The 23,757-nt window shown below is 28.9% G+C and overlaps 2 protein-coding genes across 2 annotated transcripts; one reads left to right on the forward strand and one right to left on the reverse strand.

Annotated features, from left to right (window-relative positions):
• Nucleotides 1–1,671: 1,671 nt before the first annotated feature.
• Nucleotides 1,672–4,646, reverse strand: LOC112686811 (H/ACA ribonucleoprotein complex subunit 1). The gene is made up of 4 exons (XM_025559257.1): nucleotides 4,412–4,646; nucleotides 3,770–3,885; nucleotides 2,071–2,286; nucleotides 1,672–1,990 (listed from the first exon to the last, which is right to left on the reverse strand). The coding sequence occupies exons 1-4, from the start codon at nucleotides 4,479–4,481 to the stop codon at nucleotides 1,691–1,693; spliced, it is 702 nt and encodes a 233-aa protein (XP_025415042.1). The 5' UTR covers nucleotides 4,482–4,646; the 3' UTR covers nucleotides 1,672–1,690.
• Nucleotides 4,647–4,734: 88 nt separating this feature from the next.
• On the forward strand, nucleotides 4,735–22,948 carry LOC112686809. Its single transcript, XM_025559254.1, is given in 16 exon segments — nucleotides 4,735–5,607; nucleotides 5,792–5,922; nucleotides 6,000–6,113; nucleotides 9,017–9,120; nucleotides 15,423–15,529; nucleotides 15,838–15,982; nucleotides 16,049–16,121; nucleotides 16,186–16,312; nucleotides 16,387–16,615; nucleotides 16,679–16,824; nucleotides 16,887–17,139; nucleotides 21,108–21,334; nucleotides 21,398–21,453; nucleotides 21,455–21,625; nucleotides 22,130–22,355; nucleotides 22,683–22,948. Coding segments are annotated over 16 exon segments (2,535 nt in total). The 5' UTR covers nucleotides 4,735–5,363; the 3' UTR covers nucleotides 22,865–22,948.
• Nucleotides 22,949–23,757: the final 809 nt, after the last annotated feature.

Here is a 23,757-nt window from a genome sequence, read left to right on the forward strand (position 1 = left end):
AACATTATGTTTAAAAAATTAGAATAATTAACAAATTTAATTGGTAAATTTTCATCACATATTAATCTCTTTAATTATTCCATTGGATTTAAAAGAAACATGATGCTTGGTTTGAAATAACATTGATATGTGATTCTGCCTTCTCTTCCTGGGTTGAACTAGTAAATTTAAACAGTTCAAAAGTTAAAAATATTTATAAACAAGCATATCTTTAGCAAATGAAGGACATCTTTCAGAATATACTAACATTTATCTCCAATATTAATAGTTATATTTTGTTCCTTCATTTAAGGAGTTTTCAGTCATTGGTTTCATTTAATACAAATCATACTTGTAAAAAATTATTTAGAACAAATTTGCATTATTTTAATTAGTTAACTTCCAAGTACATTGAACATGTGTAGTCTGTGATTTAAAAATGATATTTTAATATTTTATTGGTGTAATATTTTTACGTTATTTACAGCATATTATTTTTTTTCTCTTAAAGATCATTGATTTCCTAGCTTCAAGTTTGAAGTTTGTTCTTGATTAAATTTAATGATCTATTCTTAAATAGTTTTTATGTTGATAGAACTCTAATGCTTATAAGATAATACATTTAAACCCTTATTAATTTACTACAATATTTAGACTTTAAACAGAGTATAATTAACGTTGTAAGATATTATTTAAAATTCATTACATTTTTGTTTTTTAGTATATTTTTTTAACTTTGTACTTGAAAACTACTGTCCTATATTAAAAGAATATTAACCATTTAGTGCGTTTATTTTTTATTTTAAGCTATAGCAATAATGTTGTTTAAAAGGTCATATTAGGTATAAGGTTATATATTTCAAAATATTAGACGTCAAATATACTACTAAAAAATAAGAATGTTAACATTGGTTTTTAAGATATCTGTTGCCATATGGCAACACTAGAAGGTTATAACTTAATTCATAAAAACTCAATAAATTAATTTTATATTTTTTATGTTACCACTTAACAACATAAGGCATTAATGAGTTAAAATACTTCAGAGAAAAATAAATTAATAGTTAAGGGTAAATGAAAGTAAAATTATTCTATATATAGAACAAATATTGAGGTAAACAAATAGTGATAAATACAATATTTTTCATTATTATCTGTAATATTTTTCTACTTTAACCACCATTTTGAACTATAAAATATTTAATTCATAAATAAAATTTAACATCAAGTTATAAAGTAATTGAAATTGAAATATATGAATTATAACGTAAACCACAAAAAAATGAATACAAAACATTTTTAATATATATATATATATTTTTTAAAATTTCCCATTGAAACGACTGTTAGACGTTTTTTTCAATAACTTAGGAGAGTAAAGTGGAATATCACTTGTGCCCTCTTCTCTAAGTAGAGTATTTGGTCCAATTGAGAGCAGTGTATAGCAACCAGAATGATGGCAGGGGAGAAACTACGGAATTCTGTAGAATATTTTTTTGCACTAATAATATAATAATACTTTAATATAAAAATTAATGAATTGGAAATAATGAGGTAGATTTCTATTTGTTATTAAATAATTGTTCTCATAAAAAATATACATCGCTTTAGGATTTACATCTATAATTTTTCATTTTTTAATAATATAAGATATTTAAAAATAATGACAATGAAATATTTATAATTACAATATTATAATAAAAAGTTATTTTTATCTTCTAAAACCTCCTCCTCCTCCTCCTCGGCCACCACCACCTCTACCACCACCTCCAAATCCTCGTCCACCACCACCAAATCCTCGGCCACCCCCTCCTCCACGACCACCTCCACCACGTCCAAATCCACCTCCACGTCCTCCACCACCACCACGTCCAAATCCACCACCACCGCGACCACCACGACCACCACCTCCTCTTCCACGTCCTCTGCCACCACCTCCTCGACCACCCTGACCACCAGGTTGAGGTAAGAATTTTTTCAATGGTAATAATTTAGCAGGGTCAATGTATAACTGAAACAAAACAAATATGAATTTAAAAAAAAATGTAAACAACATTTACTAGTAAATTAATTATTATAAATAAGATGTACCTTGTCAGCTTTTTTGAAAGATTTAGCTTTGACTTCTGAGTTCAATTTTATTGATACAAAATAATCACTATAAGTACCAAATATTTCATCTATTTTACCAATTTGTTGTTTATTAGCAAAATATATAGGTGCATTGAAGTATGGAACATCTTCCATTTCAGCCTTACAAACGATGTCATCTTGACAAGAATGAGTGAATTGACCAAAAGGTATTACCTAAATAACAAAAACAATAATAAAGTGGTTTGTAATTCATTAATAAACAATTTATAGACAACATTAATGGTGCTTTAAAAAAAAATTGGGTTTTTTTTATGCCCAAGAGTATTAACAGCTAAGTATTGGCTAATAAATCTGTAAAATACAGATACAATTTTTTTAGGTAACTTTTACAGATTGGTTAATATGGTGATAAAAAAATATTACTATTTTTCTTCTATACTTTTATTATTATTATAAATTAATGTATTAAACATGTGAATTCTAATTAATTAATTCATAAAGAAGTAAGTCATCAATCAATAAAATGTGGTATCATTTATTTGGCAACTATGATGATAAATTAATATTAATTTAAAACTTTATAACATGAAAAATTACAGACTGGTCTTTACCTAACCTGTTCAAAGGTTTAATTTTGCTTTATTTAATCATCAGTTAGCATAGAAGGCTAATATCCAAACACACATCCCACTTAATGAGTTATTATTTATGTTTAGTAAAAAACAATTTTGTTAATTCAATAAGAAAATATATACCCTAACTAAATATTATAGAATTACCATTTGGTAATACAAATACAATTGATTTTAAAATCTACATATTGTGTAATTTCCCTTTTCATATTAATTTCAACATTCTGAACCATAATTGCCTAATCTTTAAATCATAATTATGAAAATTTTGTAATATTATACAAAATAAAAATTACATCATTTCTTACTAAATTCATTAAATAATACTAACCTAAAACAGGTTTATTGATAAATTTGACTGTCAGTTGAAATTAATATTAATTAAGCCAATGATAATTAAGGACTAAAATGTCATAACCTTAAAAGTTGAAATTATTCACAAAAATTCCAATAAAACAAATGTATCATTAGAAATATGATAAACAACAATTGTGCTAATAAGCTATGGTCATAGATTTCAAAAAATTCCAAAAACTAGATTATTTTATAGAATGACAAAAATTACAACTGATAAACTAAAAATAATTTCAATAATAATTCAACAAGTTAATATTATATAAAGCAGCAATTCCCAAACTTTTTCAGACATGATATGTATTTATATAAGAGGAAACTCAAAAGAGATATTGTACATTTAATATTATATTTATATACAATATATCTAGTCGAATAATAACTAGAATGGATTGCATATTATCTAAAATTAAATAATTATATTATTCTATCGATATTTTAATATTGTTCATACACTTATGAATGAATTATATTTGAATGACAGTCTTGTAAAAATATAAATATACGTATTTTAAAAAAAATGATCTGTAATTGTTACATTTTTATATTATCTATGATTAAACGAACAGAGCCTTTTAAAAACAATTGTGGAATCCTAAGGGCTTCGCAGAGCATATTTAGGGAACCACTGATATAGAGTAATATTACGAAACAATATTATGAACAAAAAGACAATAATAAATACGAGATTTATTAAAATTTAAGTATACTTCTTCTGGTGGTCCTTGTTCAGCAAATCTATTGAATCCACCTCTTCCACCTCCTCCACGGCCACCTCCACCGCCACGAAAGTTACCACCACCACCTCGACCGCCCCCTCCATCATCTATAAATACAAAAATTTTTATCGTAAATATTATTAAATCACTAATATTAGGGATGGAACTAGGGGGGGGAAGACGAGATTCATTACCGGGCATAAAATTTTAGAGGGAGTAATTTTTGTAATTAATAAAAACTAATTAAATATTTTTAACTTTGTTAAATACTCATATTAGGTTAAAACTTAATAAGTATGATTGTATATTAATTATTAGAAAAAAATTCTCGAGGAGGAGAACTTGACTATTAGTCTATGATAGGGCGTAATTTTAACATTTACTCCAGTCGTAAAAATTCCTAGTTTCACCTCTGACTAATAATCGGACAATCCTATGTTTTAATATATCGAAATAAATTCACAAATTAAAAATAATGAACATGTCCCTAAAAATATAGCTATATTAGAGTATATAAACGGTAAGACTTAAAAAGCGAATTCAACATTAAGCAATATCTACGGTTTCCCTCTGCAAGTAAAATTGAGTAAAATTCAATTGGTAAATAATAATAGGTAATGCAATGTGATTTACTTCTGCCTCGAAATCCACCGCCGCCGCCACCTCCACGGCCGAAGCTGTTTCTGTTGTTGTTGTAAGACATCGGATTTAATACGTGTGACTATCCGTGCTGCAAAATCGAGAGAATGTTATTTGATGGTTGACGTGAAGAAAAACTAAAACAGTAAGTGATAGATTAGCGAGTAGCGAGTAGTGTTTTCGAAAAAAAATAAATAAAAGTCACGTGTTCGGCGTGCGACTACAAACAAATCTGTTATCAGTCGAGAGTCTCTTATCTGTGGTCGAGAGCACGGTCGTTATCGTATACCAAGTGTTAATCCGAAAACGCGATACGGAAACACTGACTACACAATTAGGTCATACTGTGTTCGTTCTGTGGTTGTAAAACGCTTCTCTACATTACCATTTTATCTATTCCGCGGGTGTTTCAATCACAATCGTTATCTTTATTGTATCGTACCATTTAACTTTTACCATTATAATTATTTACCTTTATTATTATTATTATTATTATTATGATTATTAATGGTGCGCGGACAAGGGGGAATGGTAACCACAATACTCATCAAAACGCTCCATCGTGTTTCTCTAGTAATTTCTGATCGGAACGCAAATGGCGGGACCGTGTGATAGATATAGTTACCAGTCGTCGCGGATGAATGCCGAATAGAGTGTTGATTACCACTGTCTCGATCTTCTTCCGCATTACTCATTATCAGTGATTTCAAATGGTAATTATTGTTCGTTAACCTACGGCGGACCAAAGATTCGAGATTATACCGTGCGTCCGATATAGCATGGTCGTGTTTGTTTACGCGCCCCGTAGCCATTGAATCTCGCGGTTATCACGGTTCCCGCGAAGACGCAGCGCAGCTCTGACGGAAATTGATCTCATCACAAGCCAGACTCGTCGCTTCCACAGTTCTCTGTCGTTAACAAGTGTCATGATACAAGCATAACAGCCATGGACGACAAAACCGATCAAACGTTAACGTCCAAGACAGATCCGGTAGAAGATGAACTGGCTAGCCCGCTGCCTATTTGTGACGAAGTGCTTAATAAACCGGTTACAAATCGAGAACAGCAGCCGTTGATTGATGAATTCAACAGTACAAACTGTTCTAGTAAACAACAGGCTGGAAGAGCCATGGTAGTTCCCAGCTCTCAATATATTGCTGTTCAGTCAGCCATTCAATCTATTGCTGAAAGTAATAACCGCTAATCATTTATTATAATATGCATGCATTACTATTAGTCTTGAGAAAGGTTATTGTTTCTTATTATTTTAAATATTGATATCAATACAACCTATTTGCTTAAGTGTACTCTATAATTTTAAACTGTTTTCTGATAATAAATGTATGTATGCTCATATTTTTCTTGTTTTTGTAGAACCATGGGATTCTCATGCACTTATTTCTCCTGAAATGAACAGTGAAATTGTAGTACACGGCCTTCACAGTGAGTGTAGTAATTCAACGTCTGCTGAAACAATTATTAATTCAGATATTGAATTCAAACCGGTATTAATATTTCTTATTTAACTATTTTTTACATTATTATTTTTGCTACTAAGATATATTTTTTTTCAAAATATTAGCTGACAGAAGAAAAAATAGAGAAACCAGATGAAAATTCAATTCCTGAATTTGATTATATATTTTGTATTGCTGCTATTACTAGGACATCATCAAATAATTTAAAAGTACTTGCGGTATGTTAAATCTTTTTTGTCTGTAACCTCAATGCATGTTTATTCTTTTTGATATATTTACTGAAGATTGGTATTGTTTGTATACATATTTTATATTGAGTGAACAGGTCTTGACACCTTTTTGTAGAATTTCCTATAATGTTAACGAATGAAATTTAAAAACAATAGTAAATATTTGAATGGTTGACTAGTTCTTTATAGAACCATTTGTATTTAATTTATCTTAGTTCAGTGACTGTTAGTAATTTTGAATCTGAGTAGAAAAATCAAAAATGTAGAATGAAAATAATGTTCTTATTGGATTTCCTGAACATTATGGGTATTAATCATTTTTCCTGTAGCTACGTGTTGGATGCTATGTGCCATAGTATATAACTTAAAATAGGATAACAATCATTTAAAAAACTAGTTTTCTAGAATAATTAAATTTTTATAAGTAAAATCATAATTTTTTTTCATATTTTTAAGAATCTTGAATTTTGAAATTTTAAATTATAGGCAATTTATCCTATTATCCATGAATATATAGTATCAATTTCAGTGAGATTGAAATATCTTATTACCAATTAATCAAATCAAGTTGTACTAAATAATCTAATAAATGGCATATATTCTCAACTTAATATGAACATGGATTTACCTATAAGACAGTTATTCTATAGAAGGGTTATTGACTGAATAACTGGTACCGAAATTTAAATAATATAAACACTTTAAAGACATTTCAAAAACAAGTATATTATTAATAAAACCCACAGATCTGCTGTTATGTTAAAATTTTAATTCTATGAAGAATGGAGGCACTGTTCTTGAAGCTATCGAAAATGTATTAGAATCTTTTTCAAAACTGTAAGAAATACATAATACATATAACCTACACACTATTAATGGAGAAAAAAATTGATAACTTTTTTCATAGATAAATAGCATATTAAACTAACATTAAATGATGGTAGATAAAATACTTGCAGTAGATAGCATATTGAAAGAGTACCATTTATTCAAATACTATAACTACATAATAAAACTAAACTAGCATAAACTGTTTCTAATTATTATTCTTAAATTAAATTTAAAGATTAAAATGTATTTTAATTTTTCTGTTGTAATAAGACATTGATGATTCAAAAATGTAGTATATGTTTGCTGTGTACATTTTGATTATTAAAATGTTATGTCATTTTTCTTGAACTAGTTAATAAGAATATTAATAGCTTTGTGTTATTTTGTTCAAACATTTATTAAATAATAATTTATTAATAACTTTTTCCTATTTAATAATTATGAATTACACTGAGTATTAGAACAGAGGTGGCTAATTTTTAAAGACTTGTGATTATCTTCTGAATTTTTGTAAGTATTAAAAAAAAAAAAGTTAGGTCACTGATCAGGAGTATATTTTATATACATGCATGTTATACCTTCTTTATTTCTTCTATATAAAATATTAATAAGTAATAATAACTTAAATTTTACAATTTTACATAACACATACATTGTATCAATTTACATAAACACAATAAAGACTATATTTAATATAGAATATCCATTAAATTATGTACACTATATCTATATAGCTACTCAATTTCAGTGTATATAATGTTTTTTATAGTTATTTATTATCAAGGCTCATAACTTATAGCTCTAAAAAAGGTTGTTATAAGCGCTTAAATATGCTCTAAAAAGTATTCATATAAGCGCTTAAATATGCACTAAAAATACTGAAATATGCAAAAAAAAAAACGTTTGTATATAAAAATTATTATTTTATTATTATTATTTATTATATTATTTTATTATTTTAGCTTCTATTATTAAAAAAAAAAAAATTAGGTACTGAATTCACGAAACGAACTAGCATGCATACAATACGAAAAATTGGAAACGACTGCAAAATGTTAATGAAAAATAATCTGTAAATAATCTGAGAATGATGGTATCGGAATATCTAGATAATGATATTGGAATACTCGAATACCTAGAAACTATAAAAATAAAATACTACAGTACAAGCTACAATTACATATATACAATTATAATGGTTTCTTTATCGATGGGATTACGAAGTTTCGGGCGTACACACTCACTACGTCACACGTCGACTAAACTCGTATATAGTTCATCTGATATTATATAAGTTATATGAGAAGAAAAATTAATTAACACGAATTAATTACTAATATGAACAATTAATATGACTATAATTACTTGTTATTTTTAAGAAAAAATGTTTTAGGCTATTAAAAAATATTTTAAAAAAATCAATGATAAAAATCATACAAAAATACAAAAATAAGCAAAAAAAGCGAAAAAAAGTAAAATAGTACTTATACTTCAAAATATGCAAAAATATGCAACATAAAATTTCGTATCTAGCTTCTTGGTTATCTGAAACAAATTTATAGCTCACATAGGTATCTCTAGGACCTTTCAAAAAAAATATGCAAATGCTAGAAGTTATGAGCCCTGTTTATTATTATATATTGCCTTTATCAATTTTTATTTATATAATTTTTTTATTAGTGGGTTGAACATAGATTACAAAAAAAGAAATAAATATTTGATTTGTTTTCTGAAAAAATGAAAGAGACTCATAATTGACTCATATAGCGATAGACCTGTTGGCTCCCCCTGTACAAAAACACATCTTAAGTTTAAAAATATCAGAATTAAAGAGTGCTATTCAAATATTCTAAGTAAATGTATAAATATAATTTTAGAACTATTTTTACTTAATCTATTTTAACCCTTAGTACTTTGGTTAAATGTAATATACATTGTATAATATTTAAAATATTTATATAAATAAACTGTAAAGAAAAAAAAACCTTTACTATATTTAATGTTTTAGTGTTCATATTAAATTAGTTTGTATTAATAGTTTTGTTGTGTATTATTTTTAGCTTACAAAAATTGATACAAATGTCAAGGTTGATATAAAATCAGATGGATCTTCTCTTAATGGTTATGCAGCTGATTATTCTAGTTCATCGACAAATTCCACGATGTAATGTATACTAATTATTACATTTTATATTGTTTATCTATGTATCATCAGGAAAAAATTTTATATCAACGCTTAAATCAGGGTTATTACTTTTTTAAACAATTTTTGATTTATTCTTATTTTGGGTACATACATAATTAAGGTTATAAGTTTTTAATATTATTTTAACCAAAGCCTATGAATTAAATTTTTTTTTTTATTTATTCAAACAATCTATATAATTTAGTATAATAAGCATAAGTGAGGTTAAGATTTACAAAGACTTGGGGACTTGTGTATAGAAGCTGTCCACTAACAACAACACTCCAACTTTTTGGTTATTTTTTATGATTAATCAAAGAGCAAGTTACTACACTATTTCCTTTTCAATCTTTTTGTAGGGTTTCCAGGCATAAGATGCCTTGTTTTAGAGTAAAGATAATATAGCTAGATTTTGTTTCGTTAATTTTTATTTTACAGTTTTTACACCAGGTTTCAATTTGAAAGAGATGAGATTGCAGTGAGTTAGCTGCCATGTTTGGGTTTTCATGAGTTGTGATGATTACCTTATCATCGATATATTCTGCAACAAAGGTGTTGGGGGAAGTAGGGGTTGATCTGCTATGAATATATTGAAAGATAGAGGAGCTATAATTGCTCCTTGGGGAACTCCCGCTTGTATTATGTAGGAAGAAGAAAGAGAAGAACGATAGCAGACAGTGAATTGACGATTATTAAGGTAGAATTTAAGGGATAAGTAAAATGAAGGAGGTAGCAGCTTCTTTATTTTATACAGGAGGCCGTTATGTCACTCACGGTTGAAGCCCTGCGCTTCAATTCAGAAATACTGCAGAACAATATTTTTTTTTTCCGATGAGGATGCTATTACATCTGTTATCCTGTTTATTTGTTGGATTGTTGAATGCCGTTTTCAGAAGCTAAATTGTGTGTTAAGGATAATGTTGGAAGTGTTTATGATAGGATTTATTCTATTGAGGATCAGTTTTTTGAGAACTTTCGAAAATAGTGGAAGTAGACTTATTGGTCTATAAGATGCGGGAGATTCGGGAGGTTTTCAGGATTTAGGAATTATTATGATGACGGACAATTCCCATTGGGTAGGAAAATAAGCGAGACGAAGGGTTCCGTTATAAATATAAGTGAGAAGTATTATAGTTTTTTTAGGTAGATTTTTGACAATTTCAATCGTTATGATGTCAAATCCTGGTGATTTTCTTTTCGGGAAGGTGGTGATGGTATGTAAGACTTCAGCTGGAGAGAACGCTATGTAGGGTAGATTCATTTGTAGTGGGGCTTGAAAGGAATTCTTCAATTTCATTAGAAAATTCAGGATTGTTTGTGTAGTCGTGAGGCTTGAAGACATCAGTTAAATTGATTTTAAAGGTTTCTGCTTTTTCTAGATCGTCTATTGCCCATTAAGTGTGCAGAGATGGTGTTCATACGTCTCTTGTCCGACGAGTTTGTGGTAGTTTACCATAGGGCCTTAGCGCGACGTTTTTCGTTGATTGGGGAACGTATGTGAGCTGTAATATTTAGTGAGAAAGGAGTTATGAGCTTGGTTATTGGAGTAGAATCTTTTGCTGGTGGAGTGTATTGATTCATTTAAGTTAGATTTAGCGTCGTTTATATCGTCTGAAGTTTTTAATTTTACTTTTAGGATGGTATTAGTAGTGAGTAAAATGTATTCCAATCTGTATTTTTGTTTGTGAGTGATGGGTTGGACCTTCTAATTAAAGGTGAAGAGTAAGGAGGACAGCAGAATTGACTAAGTACAAGGAGTTGAAGTTTTCGATGTGGTGGAAAAGATTATTTGGGACTTTGGATATGAAGATATCAAAAATATCTGAGCGCTTTCTTGGCGATGTAGGCCATTAGGTTGAATCAGGAGGGGAGTGGTCTGCGTATTGCTCAGATTAAATAATGCGTAATAGGTTATTGCCACGTGGATTGCTAGTTCGGCATTCCTAATGGTGGTGTTTCGCGTTGATATCTCCGTCGATGATGAATTGGTAACCTAAGTATTTGAAGAATAGGTTTAATTGATCTAATATGACGTTATATTTAGGAGGGCAGTACGCAGGCCCTATCATGAGGGAAGCGTGGTGTATAGTCAGTGATATTGCGCATGATTGTAGATAATCATTGTTATTGTTGCGTAAAGACTAAAATTTGATTTAAGTACGAATAAGTATTGTGGAACCCGCATGGGCAGTACCATCAGGATGGTTGTAATCAGCTGATAGCTGGGGATATTTAGCTTTACGTGGGTGGTGAGGGGGGATTTTGAAATTAGGGCAATGTCGATTCTTTTTTCGTATAATGTAGCAGTTAATTAATTTGTGTGATTTAGAATGCTTTTACAATTACATAGGAGGACGAGGAGTGAGTTGCCAATAAAGTTATTTTTCATTATTGTTTTTAAGAAGTTGTGTGATAACTGTTTGTAAGAAGCGATAGGAGTGAATTTATTATTGCTTTAAATTCGGCAATACAATTTTTAAGGGATGAGGTGAGGTCTGTTGGTTGCTTGATCATAGGAGAGGGCTTTGATTTGGTTTCGGAGGTAAAGTAAGCATAGGTGATTTGGGGTTGAGCGTAATTGGTAGAAGTAAGCCGGGGTGTCGCCTATGGATTAACTTGTTGAGAGGTGAATTTTGAAGTTGGTTTTTGATTTTTTTGGAGTTGCTTGTGTATGTCACAAACTCTCTAGTTGGCTGGATGACTTCCTTGGCAGAGCGCACAGGTGGGTGGGACGTAATTTGGTTAATCGTAGGAAGAATGATATGTGATTTTTACCAGAGCCTATACTACGTGGTCTATAATTGTAATAAGAGCGGGTTAAGTCACCGTAGTCTTAGCAATTCTGGCATTGGACTAGTTCACATCGTTTATGTGGTTCTTCTACCTTGATTTTAGTGTGAGGATATATGTAATGTCGATAATTATTTTACTGTTGTCTTCTTTAACCAGGTCTACGTAATAGAGTGGTAGAGCTAGTTTTGTTTGACGTTGTTGTATATTCGCTACTTGTAGTACCTACTGAAAGGTTGAAATTTTCTAGTGCCGATTTTATTTCTTCACATGAGGTAGATGGATGGAGATTACGTAGTACTACTCTGAAGGGGTTTTCATTATGTGGTTGATATATATGAAATTGAGCGTTTTTTTGGGCGTTCAGAAAATGAATTATTTGACGATAGTCATCAGAAGTATTAGCTTGAACTTTGATATTTTTTTGAGAAATTTGGCAGAAAAAACCATTTTCCCCTATGAGATCAATTAGTAATTTACGTATAAGATTTCAGTCGAGTTGTTGATTGGCGATAAAGATCGGAGGTATTTGATCTTATTTTGGAGGTACATTGGACGTGTCCATTGCTGTGAACTCTGAGGGAGTGTGAGAATCTGTTTTTCAATGACATGTTCGGTGTTAAAATCAAACATGTTTGCATCTGTCGCAAGTGCCGCATATCGGCATGGTGAAGAAAATATTTGAGGTTGGGTTGTAGATTTATTTTTATTGTTGTTTCGGTTAAAAGGAGTTCTGGGAGAACCAAGACTATCATCGTCAGTGGATGTCGGTATAACTTTGTTGTTTTTAATTGTTATTTGAGGAATTTTTTTTCTTTTAAGAAGTAGGCATATTTACAGGGCCGTCTCAAGGTTTTTCGGGGCCAGGGGCAAATTAATTTGGGAGCCCTTCGACCATAATAATAAGATATGATAAACAAAATATTTCTGTTGCATACCTCTTACAAACGTATTTTTCCAAACCTTAACCAATCAAGCTCATTTAAATTCATGTACTACATTACATACCTTACATAATAGAATTTAATATTATTCATAATTTTTATAATTTAATCGTTCAATGTAATCGGACAAGTCGCTACACGTTTACACTCGCGCAACTTTAATCGCCGACACGCAGCGTGTAAAATTACTCAGTGTAATCGAGGCTTTTATTATTAATTATTATACATCAAGTCTTCATGGGGGCATCCTAAAAAATATTCCAATAATGAGGCCTGGGGCAAAATGGTCCCATTGCCCTCTTCCCTCTATACGGCCCCGCGTATTTAATATGAGTCGTATAATTGAATATTTATTATTTACATCATTAACGTAATTTATTATTATCTATAGTCGACCGTTACTCTAGGTCCTAACTAGTGCGTTTGCGCTGCGTGCACGCATCGCAAAATATAAAATAGTTAGGACAGCGTTAGCAAGGTAGCGGTATGCCAGTGATGGGCGCCGTGTGGCGCGTAGTATTATGTAACGTTGTCGGTAATAATAAGTTATAAATTCTTACCGGTTAGTTAAAAATTTCGAGTTCTTCTGTTTTTCTATAAGACTCAGGCCTCTTATAAATAGAAATTGTACATAATACTCGGCAGTGGCGTTCTCAGGAATTTTCAATGGGGGGGCTCTGAAAATTTACTAGAATACAAAAGTGGGGGACTCTGTCCTCCACACCCCCCATAATCATAATAATTAAAATTTTTGTTCTGTTTTAAAAAATCACATTATCACAAATTGTCACCAAATTGTTAAATTGATAGCGCGGTCGTGTCATAGAACATGTTCTATGGTCGTGCTCCAATCCAACTTGATAACCGTGATAATGGTAACTAAAGACGTATAAACCACTAAATTATAATCAATAAAAACAATAATCAATTATTATTAAATTATTGGAATAATTTTAAAAAAATACGGCTAATAGGGGGTTCAAACCCCATAACCCCTTCCCCCGTGAATACGCCACTGTTACCCGGGGTATGTTTATACGAGTATTTTAATATACATTTTTAGTTATTAAGACTATTAGAGTAGAATTTTAGAATATTAGAGAAGAAATGAAAAAGATGTCGAAAAGGTGTTGCATATAAACGATTAATTCAGCAGTTCTCAAACTTTTTTTTTCACGTTCTACTTGATTATATCATCAATCGGTCACGTACCACTAATGATTAAAAATAGAACCATAAAAACTTTACATGGTTAAATATATTTATTTTAAATAAAAGGGCTGTGTAATACTATAGTAAAATTATTATTTATTTATTGATACAAATGTATTAATGTTTTTAAACTAATATATGAATTAAATATCAAATTTTGAATTTCCGTTCTGCCACCATGCGGCCTTCCGTATACTACCATGTAGTCTTTCGAGTACCACTAGTGGTACGCGTACCACAGTTTGAGAACCGCTGGATTAATTTAAAGAATAAGATAAATTTCAATCAGTTTAAAAAAATGTCTTCATAGAAATAGTATTAAATCCTAAAACAAAGTTTATGTATTTTTAGAACAATAGCTTTAGCATTTTGTTTTTCAATGAATGAATCGATATGCCCATTTTAAAGAATGATTCTTGTTATAACAAGCTTCAGAATACTGTGCTGAATAATATATGTCGTTTAATAAATAGGTTGCCTACATCAAGACTCCAAAATAGCATCACCTGAAATCCAAACAAACAATAGCCTTAATTGTGCATAGAGTAAAATAAAAATATGATGGTAAATATCTCTACTTTAGACAACAACTACTAAAATCAAGACAGCAGAAATCTTGGTCCCATAAACACAATAACAACTACAACAGTGGGAAAAAGTATACATTACATGTTAGACCAAATGAAGCTATCATTTGGTAGTCCAGTATCAAGAGCAATGTGGACAACTTTTAAACAATTAAAAATAGGAGTTGTCTGAATTTATTAAAATTTAAGGAAAGAGGAACATATTGATGAATTAATGAGTATAGAGAACAAAAAACAATAAAACACTCACAGAAATATCCTCTACTCAATAACATTTATATATAACATATATATTATATAGCATTTGATTTAGACATAAGCATGATTAAGTCAGGAGTATTAAAATTTTATATTTTAATTAATTTTTAATTCCTGAACACTATTAGAAGAATGTAGAAATAGTATTATTTAGAAAAGGATTATTATTAAGTCTTTAAGGAATAACTTTTTGATCTTTTATAAACTTATAAATTTTATTAATACTAGTACAAATTTAAATGATGAATATAGATACTTTTGTTGATGATACTTACTCATTAAATTAATATTAATATATAATCAACATGCTTGTGAGGTGTGCTTTTCTCAATGCATTTTTATTTTAAATTATTAATTGTATTTTCTAAAAAATATCGACTAAATACTTTTTTGTGACATGTTTTAAATAGTCTATTAAATCACTAATAATTGTTAATTTATATTTAAATATGAATTTATTTAAAATGTTGTTTAAAAATGTGATTTTTAGGTATGGCCAAATTGATGAAAAATTTTTAGTACCGAAAATTCCACCTGACTTATTTTTATCATCTTCTAGTAGCGGTTCTTCAACTGAAGTGTTGCCTCACTTGAAATGTAATTATGTCTAAATATAGAACTTTTAAAATGATACTTTTACCTTTAACAATTTAATCCATACAATCCTAATTGTTTTGTAGAAATGGGCCAAAATGTATTTAAAATTAAAATGTATAATTCCCATGTATAATTCTAATTATTAAAGAATCAATAGTTTCATTTACTGTATTATAATTTAAACAAAATTTTTTAGTCTTAACCTTAAATGTAATTTTTTTAATTCAGCTTTCTTTCATTTTTTGCTGCTATAACATTTTATTAATTAATTTAATTTTTCAACTCTAATATTAGCTTATTTATTTTAGCAAAATCAAACAATATTTTAATGACAAAAAACGTTTATGCCTATCCAGAAAATTTAATTTGTGAAAAATGCAGCCATATTTATCCAAGAGTACCAGAAAACTTGGGATGTAAAAACTTTAGTAATACAGCAAAATTAAAAACTAGGTAAGAAATGTGATTAGTCTAATCCTGAGTGATTTTTAAAATTTGTTTTGATTTTTTATGTTCAAGTGTTGAAGAATCAAAACGAAAACCCAAACAGTTAAATAAAAATAATGATTGTAGTTCAAAGAAAACATCAAAAGTTTGTTAATATTATACTTTAATATTTGGTTATGTAAAATATAATTTTGGTTATTAATTTTTAGAAACCCATAACTAACACAGAAAATATAATTGCTAAAGAAACTGATATTAAAAAAGAACTTCAAACTAATGATATTCTGTGTGATTCTATAGAAAATAAAATAATTAATCCTGTTTCATTTAATTTAGGTTGGTTAAATATTTTTAGTAAAATTTATAATTTGAACAAAGTTGCATTCATTTGTTATTATTATTATTTGCAGGTAATGAGGTATTGGCATATTGGGTAGCAGACAAATTATACTATCCTGCCATTATAATTGATATTGTACCTCCAAAATTTAAAGTTGAATTTATATCTGATTGTGTTGTAAAATTATTAAATATTGAGGCGCTTGTACATAGTTCAGCTTTAAAAAAAGGGTCTCCCGTTGCAATATTTGATACCGTTTCACAAGAGTATCGAGTTGGTGAAATTGTCTCTGTTAATCAGTGTGTATTATATACTATTTTTAATGATTTAGCGTATGAAGCTTATTAATTTATTTTTTTCAGCTTATCTGTTGGAGATAAAACTTACACAATTGATTTAGATTCAGAAGAGGTTGTTGTTCCTTTTGATAAATTAATTTTGAGCACTGAGCATGCCAAAATGTTGCAAGATAAAAATTTATTTAAAAATTATGATAGACTTAGCATGTGTAAGTATATAAAATAATTGTTATGATTCAGCTAAAAATTATTAATTTTAATATCATATTAGCAAATGTATCCGAAGGAAAAAGAATCCGTTCATCACGTTCGACTACTACAAAATGCATAAAATCCAATAAAAAAAATACCAATAATGAATCCAGTAAACGTAAAAAAACTGCCCAAGGATCGAGCAATAATAAAAAACGAAAATGCTTGTTTCCTGTAGAACCTGATTTCAGAAATATTCCAAGTACTAGCACTGGAATAACTGAAAATGATTATGATATATGCATCCAACCTTCTTCAGATTCAGAATTTGAGTAAGATAATATATTATTTCAGTATAATTTGTTTATTATTAATATCAATATGTTGTCTTTTATATTTATAACTATCATAATAACTGTTAATTATTTCTTATTATCTTAGTATATAGTTCGTAAGTTCTTCAATCGATTGATAGTTTGCTGCAATCTTCATGATTTTGGAACTTATTTCCTTTGAATCTTTATAATTAAGGGAATTTGATCCTGGTTAGGTTTTCATACATTTCAGACCAATAAACGGTGGTAAATTTCATATACTGCCGAATGTCCGATTTTAATTTTTAATATATGTATGAATTCTTTGACAAGGTATCTAGACTTTTTAGGAAGTCAATTTTAAATTTTAAAGGACCTTAAATATAAGGTATTTCTAAAAAAAAATCCCATAAAATACATTACATTTGTTTTTATTTTGGGCACATCTGGTTTTTAATCAAAAAAGTGATTCCTAAAGAGCATAGTATAGAAACTTGATTATTTCAACCATTTTTTTAAAATTACAATTGAACTTCAGAAAAAATGTTTAATTTACTACCACTTAGTAGTTTTAATACTAGTCCTCGAGTCTTCATACATATCCTGAATCGATTTTATATATTTTTTTGGAACTTATTTTCTCATTAATGCCTATTTTAAAACTTCTCTTGGCACTCTGTCATACACTTTCTAAATCTCATGCATCGTTTTTTATTCTTTTCTCTATACTTCTCTACTACAGTGGTTTTCAACCTAGGGGTTATAAAATATAGTTTGGGGGACCCAAAAATAAAAAACAAATGGTTATATATATCAATATGTATTAAATGAATCTAATTATTACGAATGTACAATAACATATCGAATAAATAGTGTATAACGTAATCTTATCTGACGACAGATTATTAACTATAAGCAATTGTGGTCACCGATCTTAATTGGATTGACATTTAATATTTGATTATTTTTACATTCATACTGTATACGAGTATTTTAATAATTTTAGCCACAAATATATTATTTAATAATAAGTTTGATTAAAAACCAAAATTTAAGAGTAGCAATTTCTAAAGTATAACCTAATATGGAAACTATAGTTTCAACAATTCAAAGATAAGTTTCCCATTAAAACAAGAAAATTATTAATTTTATTCTTCTTCCAAGTCCTTTTTTTCCAAATATTTTCCCAAGAAAAATGAATTGGAGTATTGAATCTCATTCCGCTTTATGTATCTTAGATATTGAAGCATTTTTTATCTTTATGATGTTTACTAGCTCAGTGTTCTTGTTCAATCTCCTAAGAATTTCAACATTAACGCTAACAAACTGTCTACGGTATCTTCAGTATTCTTCTATACAGCCATAACTCGAATGCTTTTAACTTTTTTGTATGGCATTTTTCAGTGTTCAGGATTCCACACCGTAGAACAGCACAAAGAACACATAGTATCTTATGTGTCTTATTTTTGTTTTTCTCCATACATCCCTCCATACATTCTTTTTTCTTGGCTTCTTTTATTCTTCTTCTTATAAGTATATTAATCTATTATATTCCGATTTATTTTGTTTATGTTTTCTTCTTTCTTCTATTAGGTCCAAAATTTCATCTGTCATCCAAGTCTTCTTTTTTTTTTCGACTTGATTTTAAGAATTCTTTCTTTATGTTTTAAACCATTTCTCCAAACTGTATAACATCTTCTTCAAAATTATTACCTTGTTTTAACTGATTGATTTGTTCATTAATTTGTAATCCCACTTTCTGTTTTACTGAGGACCGACGAAAGCTGTTTTCATTCTTTCCCCTAATTTGGCATTGAAATCCCCCTTTATAATATTTAGATTGTTTTTAGGAAGATGATAAAAATCCTCCTGGATACTCTGATAAAAGAGCTCCACTTCTTCCTCACTTTTGTCTGCTGTTGGGGCATCTATTTGTATAATATTTATATTGATAGAGTTTGATTGTACCTGAAAAAGTAATACTCAATCTGATATTGGTATAAAGTTCGTTAAGTAATATTCGTAATATTCTATGTCCTTTTTCCATATCCCCTGATTCAAGCCATCTCATTTCATTTATACCCAAAATTTCTATTTTCATCCTCTTCATTTCGTGGATAGAATTATCTATTTTGCTTGCTTGTGCCATTGTTCTAACATTCCAAGTACCTATTTTCAAGGGTTGCTTGAAGCTGGTTGACTCATCATTCTTATCGGCACTCATAACTGTCCTCCCCGGAGATCCGAATGGAGGACTTACTCCAGAATTTAATTTAGCTATTAGCATTGCTATAAATGATTTTACGAAGACTATCCCGATCTTTAATGTAGTGGTTGTCCTCTGCCTTCTACATCCTTATACCGTTGCCCACTTCCGTGGTTCCTCCGCCTTTAGAGTCGGTTTCCCAACTCTAGGGCAAACAATTACCCTACTCTACGCAGCTCATCTGCTTCGAAAGCCATTGGCTTTGTAAAGGAGTCTCCTTATCTCAAGAGACTTTCGGTGTTCCTACTAGTCGTATTTTACGACAGGGGGAACAACCTGGCCTTATTCTTTCCCTAGAGCCACACGGAGACCTTAAGTATTGATAAAATAAATCTTTCTTCAATTTTCTGGCATTTTCCTTCTATTAACAACCTATTTAAAAGATCTTTCAACTATCCAATGCTTACTCCCTTAAACCAATCATTGTATCAAAAACTAATACTTAGGTATATCTACATACAGTGGCATAACTAGGGGTGGGAGTTTAAACCCCTCTCAATATGTAGTTAACTCAATGTTACCTCATTCTTCACTCCAAACACCTACCAAATTTAAATTTTTTTCAAATGTTTAACGCCCCTGTAATATATACCTACTTGGTTGCGTCATTGATTTAACATTTTTTTTTTATATATATAAATAATTACTTGAGAGAAATGACGAGTTCTGAACAGATATAGAACCAAAAGTAATACAATTTTAAATTGGAAATGTATTACCAGTAATTATTTATTCACGGCTTGACCAAGGTCTTCCAAGCAGACTTTTAAATATATTGTTGATTTTATTTATTTAATTATTAATTACGTCGACAATAATATAATACAATACGTATATATGGACTTTTTGGAAAAACTTGTTCTACCGCCGCATCAGCGCATTTGTGATTAGTACATAGAAAAAAGATAAGCGACACGGCTTGGCATGGCATACTAGATGAGGGAAACTAGCGGAGTAATTACACCCACTAGTTATTATTTACTTCATGCATGCGTGTGTAAAATCGCTTTTATTCAACTCTTTAAAAACGGTCCGGATCGAATCCGCTCAACTGTTTTACATGTCTTATGTATTTCGATCTTTGGTCTTTCTTTTCCAAATTGGTCTTCTACATTACCATTGATGTTTTTTGTTAGACTATTATCATACATTAGACACCCTATCATTATTTCTCTTCTAATTTTAATAGTATACCAAAGTTCTCGTTTTTCCTTTGAATATTCAGTCCTTTTAACTTTAAAATTAACTTTAAAAAAATGTCCACATGCTCAAGTTTTCTATTATCTTCTGTACCTATTGTTTGATTGTTATTTACAAGTTAGAATACATGTTTTTTAAATGTCTGATTATAGTTCTGCTTCCTTATTGTTTAAGTATCTGAAATCAATATAATTTTCCAATTAGTTCCTTTATTTAATCCAAAAATGAATTTCTTAATTAAAAATTATTGATGACTATATCAATTAAAAATTAACTAAAATTAGTATATATTTAATATTCTTGAAGATCTAAATGATGCAATAACAATAAAAACTATGATGAATAATTAACTATATTATGCAAGTGATGTAACCTGATTTTGGATAGACTTCAGATAATTTGTGTTATTTAGACATTTTTGTCCTATTGCTAATTGTATTATACTAACAAAATTGACATCATACAATTTTGTCCCGGTTAATTGTCATATTTATATTTCTTCAACTTTTTTTTTTTTTAGTTTAATTAGAGAAGATTTAACTACAGTAAACATGAGCCAAATAAGAAACACTGACATTGATAGTGAGCATTTGTCTCCTGACAAAACTGCACGTACAGTCAAATCTCCTATCAGTAAATCTATAAAAGTATTTAAGGACTTACATTTTGTCCTATCTTATGCTAAGTACAAACGAATTCCTATGACCACTGACAGCGAACAAGGTACTGACCATGATGCATCATATAGTAAGTTAAAAATTATAATTTAATTGTATGTATATTTTAAACTTTTTTATGTATATTTCTCAGATACAAGTTTTTTCAAGCCTGATAAACCACATAAAAAATATTTAGAAACATTAATTAAGGAAAAATGGTGGCAGTGTTCATTCGTTTTTGAATGTAATACCCAGGTCGTGTTATAAGTTTTCGTACCTTATTACTGATACACCTTCACAGACTTGTAATTTTTACTTGAGTTTAAGTCTTGGTATACCATCTTATCATCATAAACATGTTGAAAATGCTGTTTCTGAAGTAAGTATAATGACTAAATTGCTAGAATATAAACTAAGTTCATGATATAAAAAAAATGGGTTAGTACGCTTTATCTTTACCTGTCAGTTTTATTTAATATCTAGCATATTGAATTACATATGCTCTAAAATGTAGACATCTCATGGATAAAATTGGGTTTTAATTTTAGTGCTTGTTTCCAAATCATCAACTTATGATAAATGAAAAGTGTTATTATCAGTTGGTTGATACATCATATGTATCAATGAGAATAAATCATTTTATTTAATTGATTTGGGAATTAATTTAAATTTTCATATGGCTAAATATTTTGATAAATTTAGTTACTCATTTCTAATTGTGACAAGTATTTATTTTTTATTTTTTCTGATAGAAGGAGAATCTCTGTTGTTATTGTTATACATATGATAAATTCATCATTATTATATTAATATATAACTAAAAATATAAAATTGAAGTACATACAAATAATTGTTTCTCTAAATAGTCAAAACTGTGTTTTAGAATCTATTGTTCTCTGAGTATCTAACCAAATATAATGTTAAACCTATCCCGAATGGGTATTCTGAAGAAAAAAAAGAAGTAATCTTTCGATCTCCAACAACTGTTCATTCAGCTATATTTTATGGTTACATAATTTACTTAGCTCTAAATGAACATGACAAGAATGAATTTTTCGCAAGTTTACTAAGATTTTGTGGTGCCATAGTATACACATCATGGATAGGTGGTATGTAAACTGGATTATTTTCCTCTCACCTAATTATTACACTACGCAATTTTTTTACGGTTGTCATATTCATAGGCACAACTAGGATAAATATTCTGAGAATGCTGTAGCTCCTCAATTCTCATTTTATTGAAATGTGATTGTAAAACTAATTAAAATAATAAACCACAAGAATACCACAAATTTTAATATTGCCTATATTTTACACTATTATATAAAGATCAAATACAATATTTTCAAGTGGAAAACCTAGTCGTGCTTGTGATTATTTGTATAATGTTTTGGTTCTTATGAAGATTAACAATTGTAGATTTATGTGTTCATTAGGTGTATGTTTACCGTTGACTCATCATACTACAGTCATTATTACAGATGAACATTGTCCAAGTGACCTGGAACACGAAAAAGTACCTAAACTTTCGACTAATTGGTTGATTCAAAGTTTAATATGTGAATCACCTCGTCCAATTGATGGACATGAAAGTTATATTGCAATAGCTGACAATTAGCAATTAAGCTGAGTGAAATTTACTATCAACAATTCTATTTTAATAATGGGAATTTTTTTTTTCTTTGGTAAATTGTTTACATAATTACCAATACAGCGGGTATTTTTTTTATTTTTGTTAGTAAAAAATAAAACAAGTAATAACTTATATGTGTTATGTGTATACTCTGTATACCATTTATCCTATTAATAGTATATAAATTATTATTTGTGTTTAAAAGTATTTTTTTTTTTTAATTTTTATTTTTTTTATCCATTTTTTATTATTTATTCTCAATACAGACAGAATGTTCAAATTCGAATGGTTGTACTTTTAAATGAATTTAGTGCATTTCTGTAATACATGTTAATCTAAATGTAAGATACTATTTTTTTTTGTATTATAACTATTATTATTATTATATCTGAACAAATCATTCATTGCGTTAATTTTATGTATTTCAAATTACAGCTTTAAGTAAGTGACTCAGATTCTATTAACTTGCAACAAACAATCTTTGCATACATCTTTAATGTGATTGTGCATATAATTTGACATTAAATGTATAGTGACTATATACTATGTATTCATTTTTTTTTTTGTTGAAATTTCCCAATTATATTTTGTATATAAATATTGTTAATACAATTTAATTTACAATTGAGCGATTAATCTTCTTTTTATAACAAAAATAAACTTTTGATTACATTTCTCTCTTTATTCATTAAACGAATACGTTGTGTAATTTGTTATCGATATTTACATGAAAATAAGTTGTTTCGTTGTCTTTAAGTAGTCTTGTAAAGAATTCTATGAGTTACACTATTGATACTTTGAGAGTAGTGTATAAATAATGCAATTTGATTCACTGAAATTGTGTATCATCACTCGAACTGTTACCCTATTAATACAAA

Source organism: Sipha flava, unplaced genomic scaffold, assembly GCF_003268045.1.
Source record: "Sipha flava isolate LNK unplaced genomic scaffold, YSA_version1 324_pilon_pilon, whole genome shotgun sequence".
NCBI classification, from domain to species: domain Eukaryota; kingdom Metazoa; phylum Arthropoda; class Insecta; order Hemiptera; family Aphididae; genus Sipha; species Sipha flava.

Coding starts and splice junctions, on each gene's coding strand:
- LOC112686811 (XM_025559257.1), bottom strand. CDS start 4,481: ATGTCTTACAACAACAACAGAAACAGCTTCGGCCGTGGAGGTGGCGGC. Junction 3,886..4,411: donor CGGTGGATTTCGAGGCAGAA/GTAAATCACATT, acceptor TTGTATTTATAG/ATGATGGAGGGGGCGGTCGA. Junction 1,991..2,070: donor CTTTCAAAAAAGCTGACAAG/GTACATCTTATT, acceptor GTTTTGTTTCAG/TTATACATTGACCCTGCTAA.